Source organism: Jaculus jaculus, chromosome 2 (assembly GCF_020740685.1).
Source record: "Jaculus jaculus isolate mJacJac1 chromosome 2, mJacJac1.mat.Y.cur, whole genome shotgun sequence".
NCBI lineage: Eukaryota > Metazoa > Chordata > Mammalia > Rodentia > Dipodidae > Jaculus > Jaculus jaculus.
Genome location: NC_059103.1, coordinates 152486196 through 152499420, shown reverse-complemented (window position 1 = coordinate 152499420; position 13225 = coordinate 152486196). Strand labels below are relative to the sequence as shown.

The 13225-nt window shown below is 35.8% G+C and overlaps 1 protein-coding gene across 2 annotated transcripts in view; it reads left to right on the top strand.

The window, feature by feature from the left end:
* The window catches only part of Snx16 (sorting nexin 16), a 42233-nt gene extending 30214 nt beyond the window's left edge, over window positions 1-12019 (top strand). For both annotated transcript variants that reach the window (XM_004656903.2, XM_004656902.2), the window contains 4 exons: window positions 2802-2871; window positions 8497-8633; window positions 9085-9204; window positions 10088-12019. In XM_004656903.2, coding sequence (XP_004656960.1) covers window positions 2802-2871; window positions 8497-8633; window positions 9085-9204; window positions 10088-10184 — 424 coding nt within the window. In that variant the 3' untranslated portion in view covers window positions 10185-12019. The remainder of the gene's footprint in view (window positions 1-2801; window positions 2872-8496; window positions 8634-9084; window positions 9205-10087) is intronic.
* The last annotated feature ends 1206 nt before the right edge of the window (window positions 12020-13225 follow it).

Sequence of the window (13225 nt, the reverse complement as noted above, 5' to 3'; positions counted from 1 at the left end):
CCGTCTCCAAGAGCTTAGCTCCTTTCCATCTTCCTAGAAGAGCCATACATGAAATTTTGAAATACTCTGGAATAGAAGGGATAAAATTGGCTATGGGAACTACTTGTGGGTTAAAAATATCTGGGGGAAAGGTTCTGCAGTAAGCTCACCTTCACGTGCTCATCACATAGGCTGTGACTGTTTCTTGTCACTAGCCTTGGCCCTCAACTGTTCTTCCTCAAGGTGGTATTTGATACCATTGGTTTTTTTTTTTTTTATTTTCAACTGATAAATACTGAAGAGAAGTATTCACTGATCTACTGTTTCTGAAATTCTACTAATATTCTTATGCAGTGACTTCTGTACCAAATTTTATTTTGACAGATGTCATATTACTATTTGTTTCTGTCTTTTTTAGTGGAAAGGTGTTAACCGTGTAGCCCAGACTGGCCTTGACCTTTAGAGTCCTCCATTTCAAATGCAGGCATGTGCTCCCATGCTAGGCTCTTCTCTTGGTTTTTTAAATTGAACTTTTTGTGAGTTATGGACACTAATTTATGGTTTTCTTTTTCTTTTAAAGTACAAACAAGTAAAAAGTACATTTAGCTATTAAGTTTCAGTCTTTCAAAAACTAGTGAAGCATTAGCATTAGTAAATACGTATAAAAGGAAAAAGTAACTGCAAATATATGGGTAAAGTGTACTAGATGGAGTATAGTTGATATATACATTTGGAATTGTTTAAAGCAAACTTCTTAAAGGGAATCAAAGAAATATTTCAGGTTAAAGTGCAGATTTGATTTGGAAATGAAGGCAACACTGAAGGATGCCGACTGGACTCCTCCAGGAGTGGAAGTCAACAGCTGATCTCAATTTTAAACAAGGTGCCCCATTCCAGCTAGCAGGAACTCTGCTGGGGGAAGTGGACAGAATGATGCACACTCTGTTTTTTAATTCATGATAGTTCCAGATTTCTCTTAATAAATTTCTTTCCTGAAGATATGTTGCCTATCCATTGGCCTAGTCAGCTAGAAACAGAGATAAGAATATAGCATAGATTAGGGGCTATGTTAAATATATCAGTGAACAACTTAAAATAAGAATAAAGCCTTTTTAAAAATATATTTATCAGCCAGGGAAATCCCACATGCTTGTAATTTAGCATTTCTGGGGCTGAGGCAAAAACAGTTGCTACAAGTTTGAGGCCATCCTGGGCTACATAGTGAGTTCAAGGCCATCCTGGAGTACCTAGCCATGACCTTGTCTCAAAAAAAACAAACAAAAGCCGGGTATGGTGGCGCACGCCTTTAATCCCAGGACCCAGGAGGCAGAGGTAGGTGAATCACTGTGAGTTCAAGGCCACCCTGAGACTACAGAGTAAATTCCAGCTCAGCCTGGGCTAGAGTGAGACACTACCTCGGAAAAAAAAAAAAAAAAAAAAGAATGCACTGAATCTATATATTATTTAATACAGACGTTTATTTCTAGATGAGACACTAGTAACACTTGTAATGTGTAACAAATATCTGAGCAGAGCTGTAGCACAGTGAACAGTCAGAACAGGCTTAATGACTAGGTCCCTATTCAGTGATTCCCAGACAGAGCTTAAGGGCTTCCCTTCTGAGGGAAAAAGTCACACGATGGAATGTCTTTGTTATTTCAAATATCACCATTCCTAGGAGGGCTTTGTTTGTCTATACTTGTACAATTCAGTTTGGGGGTGTTGACTGTCTTGTTCTACCAACTAAGGTCTGTTGAAGTAGAAGAAATATGATGAACCCCAAAAAACGTGCTATAAAGTCACAGCCAGCTGCAGGTTGCCTATGCTGAATATTTTAAAGAGAGCATGAAGTAATCCAGAATTTACTTTTCTAGCTACCAGGTCACCACGGGCTTCTTTGCTCTGTCTTCTAGACTTTTTGTGTTTTCTTAATTGTACATCTATATTAATTCCTATTCATTGTTCTTTTTGAAAGATTACATGAAAACTCCCTTTTATCTCCTCATGATTACATAACTCTGTAGTTGTAAACCTCTCTAGCCCAGTCTGAACACCAAAGCCCCATGCCCTCTTCAACATAGGATAACAGCTTCTTGATGTGGTACAGTTAGACCTTCGTCTTGTCATTTTCAAATAAGAAGAGCTATGCGTGTATGTTTTGACATGTACACGTAGTTGTCTCAGCCTCAACACACTGTTTCTTGGAAGAGGAGGAATATTTTTATTCTGAAGAAATTTAAGGTCTGGAGGAATGGCTTAGAGGTTAAGGTGCTTGCCTGCAAAGCCAAAGGACCTAGGATCGATTCCCCAGGACCCACGTAAGCCACATGCACAAGGTGGCAAATATGTCTGGGGTTCATTTGCAGTGGCTAGAGGCACTGGCATGCCCATTTCTGTTTTTTCTCTCTCTCCCTCTTTCTGTCAAATAAATAAAAATATATTAAAAAAAAAGAAATTTGATTATCTTTGTAACCTATTATAATATGGGCAAAGTATAAACATAGGACTAATATTTATTTCATTATATAAAAGTTTTCATAATTCAGAAATTAGATGGTCAGAATTTTTTTCTCATATGTTTGGGGAAAATGTTTTTTTAATGTTAATAGATCTTAGGAAGTAATGAAATCTTTGTATCATTTATAGTTTGATAATTTCATTTGGCTACTTATATGAAGATACATAAACAACTTTTTTACTTTGGTATTATGATTAAAACCATTTACTTAACACAGGGTGTAGCTATTAAGTACCTTTGCTTTCTGCTGTCTTTTAAAAATGTATTAGTATGCCAGCTCATTGGTTTTTTTACCTTTGAAAAGCCTTGCAGTGAGAGAATTCCTTTGTCTGGATGATCCACCAGGTCCATTTGATAGCCTAGAAGAAAGCAGGGTAAGTGCTGCATTCTGTGTCACACAAAAGAAGAACAAATAATCCAGCACAATTAGTACATTTCTTGAATGGACTAGCAAGTAGCAAAATAATATCAGTGCAGGCTACGGTAGTTTTATACAGAAAGCTTTTAATGCTTGAATCAAAGGTTTCTTTCACTGAAGTACATGGACCTAGTTTAATGAAAAAAAAATTATACATGTCATAAAATGAATAGAAGTCCAAAATTAAATCTAGCTTATTTTATCTTTAGTGTTTCAAAAAACAAAATGATATAGGAATTTAGTTTCACTGCATTTAAGAGTATTATTGTATACCCAGTCTTTCTTCTATCTAAGTATCCAAGGAGTCTAACCTACTGTAACAACATCCAGATTTAAAACTGATTCAGATCATACTTGGTGCTACTCAAGTTACGATAATTGATGCAGTAAAGTACCCTATTTCTTGAGCAGTAAGCTAGATTAACAAAATAGATTTGGCAGTAATAGATTAGCTAGCATTTTGTGCAAAAACCTCAAATGTTGAACGGTGTTTAAATGAAATATTTAACTGGTGAGTTTGCAGTGTTACTTAGTTAAACTGAGATGCTCTTTGTGAAAATGCCATAATGTTTTAAAAACAGATTTATTGAAGTAAAATCTTTAACAATTTCATGTTTCCTACTTTTATTCCATTTTAAACACAGTTTAGTAATTTATAGAGCTATACACAATAATCCAGCTTTAAAATTACCTCAGAAAAAAAAATCTACAAACCAGTTGACAATCAGTCTTTACTCCTAGCCCAAGGCAGTCAGTAATCTGATTTCAGTTTCTATAAATTCCCCTCTTCTGGATATTTTATGTGCATAAGTTCTTGCAATAATGTGTGGAAGTGTATATGTACAATTCACATACAATGTACATAATCTTTTGTAATACACAGTTTACAGTATAATTTTGTATCTATTTTCTTACACTTAGCATGTTTCTGAGGTATTCCATTCTATAGTTTCTTATCATTTTTTAATGCATATACCAAATCACATTTACCCAGTTAAAGTTTTTTACCATCATAAATAATGTATGAACACTTTCATAAAACATTGTATATAGACATATTTTCCTTTTTCTTTCATTGTTCCCTGAGATGGGAAGTGTTTGGTTGTAGAACAATTTAAGTTTTAACTTTAAATTAAAGAAACTGATAAGAAGGATATTATCTGTCTTCTTTTATGATTGTATGGCCTTGCTGACAGCTTTTCTCTTGCACTGTGAATGAGTCCTTCCACTACCTTCTGGCCTCCACTGGTTTGATGAAAAGCTAACTTTACACACTCTTTCTAGATACATGACAAGTCACGTTGCCTTCTGTGCTTTGCAGGTCCTCTCTGTCTTTAACTTTCAGCAATTTGGCCACAATGTATCAGCATGCTTGTCTCTTTGATTTTGTCAATCTTTGGCCTTAGTTGAGCTTCTTTGACTTGGAAGGTTAATACTGTACGTCAGATTTGGGGGTTTCTCAGCTAATATTTCTTCAGTATTCAGTTCCTCTTTTTCTCCCTCTTGACTCCTGTGATTTGAACACTTACACATTTCATGTTGTACCACATGTCTCTAAAGTGCTAATTTTTCTTTAGTTATTATTGTTCAGTTATTTTTAGGTTGATTTTTTGATCTTTTTTTTTTTTTTTTTCTTATTAAGTAGCAACTTTGAATGGGTACATCATGTGTTGGTACCATCATTTCTCTCCTCCCTCCATTTCTTTGGATCTGTCTTCAAGTTCTTGAATTTATCTTTCATGTCACTTTTGAGCACCTGCTAATTTTTCATTTCAGTAATTTTTCAACTCCAGAATTTGCATTTGCTTATTTTGTCATTGTCGTTATTATTGGCATTCGCTGTGGGGTGATAAATACCTTTAATTTTATTTTTAATGCCTCTAACAAGCATTACCTGATGTGTCCAGTGCTTGAGGTAAGCTTAGTAGAGAGAGTTTCAATTGAATACTGTGTTTCCTTGCTTATGCTTAGAGTTTCCTTGTTTCTTTTCGTGTCTTTAGTTAGTTTTGTTGAACAATGGACATTTTAGGAGATGAATTTTCACAGCCCTCGATTCTGAACTCTGCCCCTAGACTGGCTGTGGATACTGCTTGGTCTGGTCTTTAGTAACTCCTTGGGACCAAACATAGTCCCTGAATTTTTGCTCACTTTATTATTTTGACTTAGCATTTGTTTAGAAAGCTAATTTCTTTGTTAAAGGAAACTGATGAGTTCATTACCAAGTGTCTTCTAAGTTTAAAATAATCCATACTTTGGAGTAACTATTATAAATAAATCACCAATGCTATATTCACTTCATATATTCAACAAGGAACTATGGAATGTAGCTACTATAATCATTCTCGAAAATAAATGTATATTTGGACAAGAAATTTTATTAAAGAAATTCTGTCCTAGCTCTCCTCTCTCAAAATAAAATTGACAGTGATCTTTTATCTGTTTAGTCTGCAGACTTCCTTAAACAGCTTCTTGTTTAAAAAAAAAAAAAATCCACAGCTGGAAAGATGACTTAGCGGTTAAGGCACTTGCCTGCAAAGCCAAAGGACCCAGGTTCTGTTCTCTACCTTTAGTCCTCTCTCAGTACCGGTACATCACTGGGTAGAAATGTGTACTTTAACAGGTTCTGGGGGAAGTAGGGTAATGGCACAGTTTACTGGATTAAGGGTTTAGGATTTAGTACTCTTTGAATAAATGTAACTTTATACTTGAGGAGTAGTAGAATAAAGAGTCATTTTGGACTTTTAAAAAATGTTTATCTTATTTGAAAGAGAGAGAAAAAGAAAGAAAGAAATGGAGGGAGGGAGGGAAGGACATAGAATGGACGTGCCAGGGCCTCTGTCTTTTTCTGGGGAAATCCAAAGCTATGCTTCTGTGGAGATAATTGGAATAAATAATGTTTTACTGTCAGTAACAGTTTATAATTGAAATTAATAATGAAAGCCAAGTATGGTGGCACATAGCTGTAATCCTATCATGTGGTGATAGAGGCTGGAGGATCTTGAGTTTGATGTCAGCCTGAGTTGCATATCTAAGACCCTATGTAAAAAATCAAAAGAGAAAGAAATGAATATTATATTCAAAAATTTAAAGGACAGTAGTATGAATGTAAATACTTAAAACCCCATTCCTCATATAAAGTGTAATCTGTAGGTTAGGAACTTAAATTTCTTGTCCCTAAGTCTGAGGAAAGCAGCAAGGCAAATGAAGAGCACATCTCAGTTGTGGTAAGTAATGAAAAATGATTTTAAGAGCCTTTGCGAGTAAATTTCCTAGGTCTGCTAAGAGTAGTTTGAGCACGTTCTGATTCATTGCATAATGTTATGGTTTGGCTGTTTCATGGGAATACAAACCATTTTGCAGTCTCATTAGTAGGGCTACATGGTTCCAGCAGTATATTTTTCTGATCGTTATTCTAAGAGTGTAGCCTTGCTCCCTGCCTAGAACAGTGTTAATTGAGGAAGAAACAAAGAACTGAGATGGATATGCCTAGTAGTGGGATTATTTGGTGATTCTCTGTTTTTCTTCTTCAGCTTCACTACGTTATTCCCAAAATTTGTTATATCAGTTTATACTTTTACCAACTGTATAGTTTCCTCTTGCTTCACATCATTAACCCATACTATCACTAGCCTTTTAATTTTAGGTTGATTTTCTTTTATTTATTTATTTTTATTGACAACTTCCATAATTATAGACAATATTCCATGGTAATTCCCTCCCTCCCCCCACTTTCCCCTTTGAAACTTCACTCTCCATCATACCTGTTGGCATGATTTTCTTTTTTTTTTTCTTTTTCTTTTTTTTTAACCATTTTCTGGTTAACACTGCACAGAACTTCTCTTCAGTAAAAATCCTGTTCCCATCTGTTATATTTCCTGTGGTTTTTGTTTCCCTATACTCAGAAGACTCAAAAATAGTCTCTTAAATTATTTTCTAATAGTATTTTTTTTTCTGCGTTTTACATTCAGGTCCTTTAATTGACTGAGATTTTCTATGTGTGACCAGACACTAAGATTTTCTTTCTTCCTTACTAGTTCAAAATTTTCCTATACCATACATCATCTGTCATGACTATTTGTGGCCAGAAGTCACTTCAGGTTCAGTCATCTCTCTCTCTCTTTTATTGACAGCATCCATTCTTACAGAAAATGAATCATGATAATTCCCTCCCGTCCCCCACTTTGCCCTTCAAAATCCACACTCCATCATATCCCCTCCTTCTCTCCATAAATCTCTCTTTTATTTTGATGTCATCGTCTTTTCCTCCTATTATGAGGGTCTTGTGAAGTTGGTTCTAGGCTCTGCAACGTCATGGATACCAAGGCCAGTTTCTGTCTGGACCACTGCAGTCATCTCTTGATTCTTCTACTGGTACTACACCATGGCCATCACAATAGCCTTGTAATCTTAGCATCTGGCATGTAAAAGGTTTACATCTCTACTGAAATTTCTTATTAATTTGTATTCTCTTTCTAATCATATCCCCACAATATTATCATTTACATTTTTTCTTTTCTAATTCATAATAGCTTTATTTCCTATACTACTGTTCTTGCTAGGGGGAGATAGATTGAGACCATCCTAATGGGCATCATTGTCTTTTCTTCCAAACTTGAAAGAAATTACTCTATTTTTCACCTCTAGACATGGCATCTGCTATAACCAGCTGGTAGATGTGATTTATATTGTTATTCTCTTGGTTGCTTAGGTTCAGAAAGCTATCTTCTGCCCCTCTCTTGCTGTAATGTGGATGTGTGTCACTGTCTGAGTCTGCATGTTAAGGGTTTCATTTGCATCCATAAAGATGATCATATCAGGATTTTTTTCTTTAATTTTGGTGTGGTTAATTATATTCCTAAATTTTCAGATGATAATTATTTGCAAAAGTAAAAAATATCATGTTTTTCATATTTTTGATTAGATTGTAATGATTTTATTTTGAATTTTTCAATGTATCCATTTCCTTTTTGTTAGATACCTCATTGACTCTGCTGCCAAAATTATTCCAGTTTTCTAAGCTGAAGAATGCCCCCTCTTTTTCTTCTCTCCAGAACTGGTTAACTACAATTAAAAATTGTTTATTCTTTCAGTGTTCCTCAGAGTATGGCTGCAAGAAAAACCTGACTCTGATATTTCCTTTAGTTTATTACCAGTTTTTTAATAACTGACTCTACTTCTTTTAAATAACTGTAACTTTATTTAGATTTTTTTGTTTGTTTGTTTGGGAGGAATCTAATTTGATGATTTGCATTTTTTCAGAAATTGAAACTTTTGAGTAGTTTTAAGATATAGTCAAATGAGACAGTTTTTAATGTGATTTTCTGGTGTATTGATATATTTGGACTTAGATTCCACTTTAGTCTCTGCTTTGCTACAGTAGTAATTCTTAAGAGAGGAATTTACTAGTGCACCTGTAGCATGAAGACTAAGACAAAAAGATGAGTGTAGAGATTAAAGTATTTGTGGTTTTTTAACACATATTATTTTGATAATCTATGTTTTTAATCCTTTAATGATGTTTTCGAAACACACAGTGCACCAGTAAATAAATTTATTCTGTGCCTGCTTATTCTCTTTAAAGGCTTTCTGTGAGACTTTGGAAGAGACTAACTATCACTTACAGAGAGAACTGCTGGAAAAGCAGAAGGAGGTAGAGTCCCTGAAGAGGCTGCTCCGGGAGAAGCAGCTCCGTGTGGACGCCCTGGAGAGCAGAGTCAGGTGCGCGTGGGGCTGGGCTAAGTGGCGCTACGTTCTCCTACTAGGCAGGAACCTCATCCAGAAAGCCAGGCTCCTGGCCTACTTCTTGTTAGCTGGGAAAATGATCTTCTCATGGTTGCATTTAGGTGGCTGAACATTTGACAGGTGAAAGTTGGGAAGATATACCACATTATTCACGTATTTAACTGACCTGTGGTTTGTAGGCTTGTTAAATTTTAACCATAACAGCTCTAATTTGCCTTCTCATCAGTGTATGTTGATGCCTATAAAGAATGACTCTGAATCAGTCCAGGTGCTGATTGTTCCTCTGACTCCTATGGTTGCAGTGTATTAACCAAGTGACTGCATTAAACCTAACAGCCGAGGGCTGCTAACGCTACCTGGACTCACAACAGTCAGGATATTCCTGTTTAATTCATGACAGTGACTTTCTGCTGTAACGTGCTTTTAGATCATTGTCTTTAGAATCTGAAGAATCCCTACATGTGTCAGGAATCAAAGATGGACAGATGCTAAGGGTGGAGTCCTCTGCACGCGCTGTTGATCGGGCTGTCTTGGATGAAGAATCTAGGTATATAATGCTTAGTTTACCCTGTGAACTGATAAGAGTGTTGTTTGTGAACTCTGTGTCACTAATCATGCATCTGGAAAGCAAACAGAGATAGCCTCAAAGACAGTTTAGGTTCTCCCTAAGAAAGGAGTTTTTTATATCAACCTGTAAGTTTTCTTACAACATGCTTTGAATGAATTATCCAGGCTCTTGCATAGTTAAGTCACTATTTACAGATCTTGACAAATGAAGCAACTTCTAACATAGTCTCCAAGGCTCGGGGAACATTGTGGAACAGGGGGCAAAAGAATGTAAGAGCCACAGGATGGGAAGGTATATGTAAAGCATTGTCTCCCTAATAAGAACTGATTGGTGCATTCATGACCCCATGGTGATTATGAGTACCCCCAGTGAGGAGGACTCTCAATATATTTTAAAGTTCCCAATAAAAATTATTATTTAAAAAGGGCAAACCACCCTGTGTATTTAATAGTGATGACTGAAAGATCATGTATTTTACAATGGATAGAATTTTTATTGATATAAATGCAAGGTAATTATTAATAACTGTATTTTTACTAGTAAATGGCAGACTAGAGAACCAAGTTAAAACTGTATAAATGCATATGTGTGTGTCCAACCAGGCATGATCACACATGCCTGTCATTCTAGATATTTAAGAGGCTGAGGCTGGAGGATTACAACTTTGAAGCCAGCTTGGACGACATGATAAGGTCCCTCCTTAAAAATAATCTATCTGTGTATATCTCAGAGTCACCTTTGACAAGTATAACTTTTTATATCAAATGTTAAATAGCCTTTAAGGTAAGAATTTTGAGAGAATAACAACAAAATGTGATGGCATGCTTCCAGTCCCTCCACTGGCATGTTTTGTCCTTTGCAGAGCTGCTAATGAGCCGCCCTTTACCTGTGGTGCAGCTGAAAGTGCAGTAGCAGAAGTAGAAGTCGCGGAGTTGGCGTATGACGGCGAAGAGGACTAAGCGCGGCGGCGGCAGTCCCGCACCCTGTCGGAGCAGCTGGGACGGACCGGGCGACTGCTCTTTCACAGACAGACCGAAACACCTCCGGAAAACAGCAAGAATGCACATGTAAAAGTTTACGTGAAGATTTTTGTAAGTTATTAGGATAGGAAATATATTCACTGCTGCTTTTCTTTTTTATCCAGCCCTCTATTTAATACACTGAAAAAAAAAAAAAACTCTAGCTAGAATTCTGTTATCAAGATCCACATTCTTAAATATTGTACATAAATTGTTACAGAGTCGTACCTGTATATTGCTCTCTACTTTTGTGTGTGTGTGTTGTAAATCAGCAGTTATATTGTCAAGTGAAAATTAATTGCATGTTACTATCTGGGTGATACATATCTTTGTGTCTCTGATGTATTTTATCTTCATTGATGGTTTAAATCAGTGAACACCACAGTGAAGATAAAAATAACAGTTTCAAATATTGACACGTTTATCATCTCTAAATAAAAATTGTTTATTTGAAATGTTAATACTATTTAAAAGAAGATGACTTTGTAGAACCAAAGAAAATGTATTTTAAAGAGCTATAATCATACAAGTAAAGTGGCAAAATAGCCTTGATTTAAATACTGATTCACTAATATCAAGATACAAGTGTTCCAGTTTCTTAAAATGTTACATTTGGTTATTTTCTATATAATCAGCTTAAATCTCCACTTGCAGATTCAGAGGGTTTGCCTCTTTCAGAACACTACCTCTTTTTGCTAATCAAGGCATATTCTTTTCAAAATACATAGAGTTCATAGGCCAAATGAGTACAGAAAAAAAAAAAAAAAAAGCCATACATGCAGTGCAAATTTCCTAACAAACTTGACTCCTGGTATTGCATTTTGGTTTCTGTATAAGTGACGATGTTGCTGTTCTGTATTGTGGCTGGTTTTTGTTTTGTTTTGTTTTTATCATATTTAGCCAACTGATGCACTTTATGATAATTAAATTCTTTTGTGCCAAGTTTAACTGGTGAATATCTTTAGGAAGTAGAGCTAGCTGAAGTATAACCTTTCCTGGCTCAGTTATCAAAGAAGTCTCCTAGGACCTGTGAGGCAGCCAGAGAGAAAATATTTGCACTTCTCTCCGCTCTGTGCAGTTTCTGACATAACCGTGTTTTGTGGGGTCGTGTGAGCTTGCTTTCGTCTCGTCTTGCATCTGGTAGGTGATAAGCGTCGCAATCATAGAAGCAGTTTGAAATCCCAGTTGGTAGTGGAACTACATAAGCTTTCTAAAATCTGAAGGAATCTTACTAGAAAGCAATCTTTTTTAAAAAAATGTTATTAATGTTGTAATGTGCATATTAAAATGTGGTTGTTTAAAGTTCTACTGACAGAAGTCAGCACATCAAGTGACTGTTAATACTTTTTAACAAGACACCTAAGATATTAAGCCTTTATCAAAATATGTAGGTATGCTCTGAATCACAACATTTCCCACAATGTGTAAAAAGTATGTTTACTCTTCTTGGAGACAGAAGCAAAGATAATAAACAAGTCTACCTATTCATGTTAAATTATTTTAGGCTTTACAAAAAGATTAGTTGGTACCATTTTGACTTTAATAAAAACGTGATCTTTGCCAAATCCCAGATTTATAATGCTACGTGTTTATTTAAAAGATGCACACACTTCAAATTCGTCCTCTCAGAAGATTACATTTAAGATTCGGGATGAGTCATGAGAAAGTCTGTTTATTAGGTAACCACTGCTATTTATATTTAGTCGGGTTTTTTGTTATTTTTATAATGCTTTTTACTCTTGAGTATTCACTGAATAAATTATTTTCTATAACAATGGTAGCTGTGTTGCTCCAATATTGGCCTCATGACCTCCTCTGTTTCTTTTCTTTCCTCTTGTTTCCTGCATTCATTGTAAGTTGAATTCTATTTAAGATTTGCATTTCACAGATGTGGAATGAATGAACCTGTCATTCTTTTTCCTGTTTTTTGTTTGTTTATATTTTCTTGTGGTTAGATGCCATATACTTCAAATTAGCCAGTATTCATTTAAAAATTGAACTAGCTGAAAGCAAAAATACTTGTGAGTTTTGCAACTTCAGCCTAATAATTAAGTGGTACATTGATTACAGAAAACTAAATTATTTTCTTTAAATAAAAAACCGTAACTTGAGGGCTGGAGAGATTATTGAGGGCATTTGCTTACAAAGCCTAAAGACCCAGGCTCTATTCTCCAGTACACACATGCACAATAGTGGCATGAGCATCTGCAGTTCACTTGCAGTGGCTAGAGGCCCTGGCATGCCCACTCTTTCTCCCTCTCCCTGCCCCCCACAGGGCTTACAAATAAATAAAAAAATAAAATGTTTTTTAGAAAACGTAACTTGAGATAAGATCAAGGAGTATGGACTGCAAATTTTGAGGCACTGGCAATTAGTAGGATTTTAACCAAAAGACAATCTGAATGAAGTTAGGGACAGAATTTTAACTATATGTCACTTGCTACTCTATTTTTCATTTATAAGCACATTGTCACCTCTATACAAAGCAGCCAGTATATGCACATTAAATGAAAGATAATGCATGTAATCAATTCTGGTGAAAATAAGTTCAAGCCTTATAAACCTTACAGGCTGTTTGCAGCCAGATGAGTTGTAATCAAGAGGTAGTCAAGTTAGCCACATTGTTCTCACATCCTTTGGTAAAGTGTGCCATAGAGACACCTCCATGAAGTCTCCAGTCTTGTATCTCAGATGACCCTTTTTTCGTAACTTCATAATTTTGTTGATTGTCCAGCGAAACTCCACATTCTTCAGATCATAGACGCTATTCATTGGGTACCCCCAACTGCATACATGCATTCTCTTTCTACTTTGCCCTGGTCAGGATTGAAATTAAGGGAAACTACTCTTTCTCAGCTCCTCATAGATAGAGTAGCATCCATGTCCTGATTATGAGCTGAATGAGAGACAGTTGGATCTCTTTAGAGACCTGGTTCCCTGTAAGAAGGAAAGTGTCCTGTGCACATCTTCTCCCACCCCCT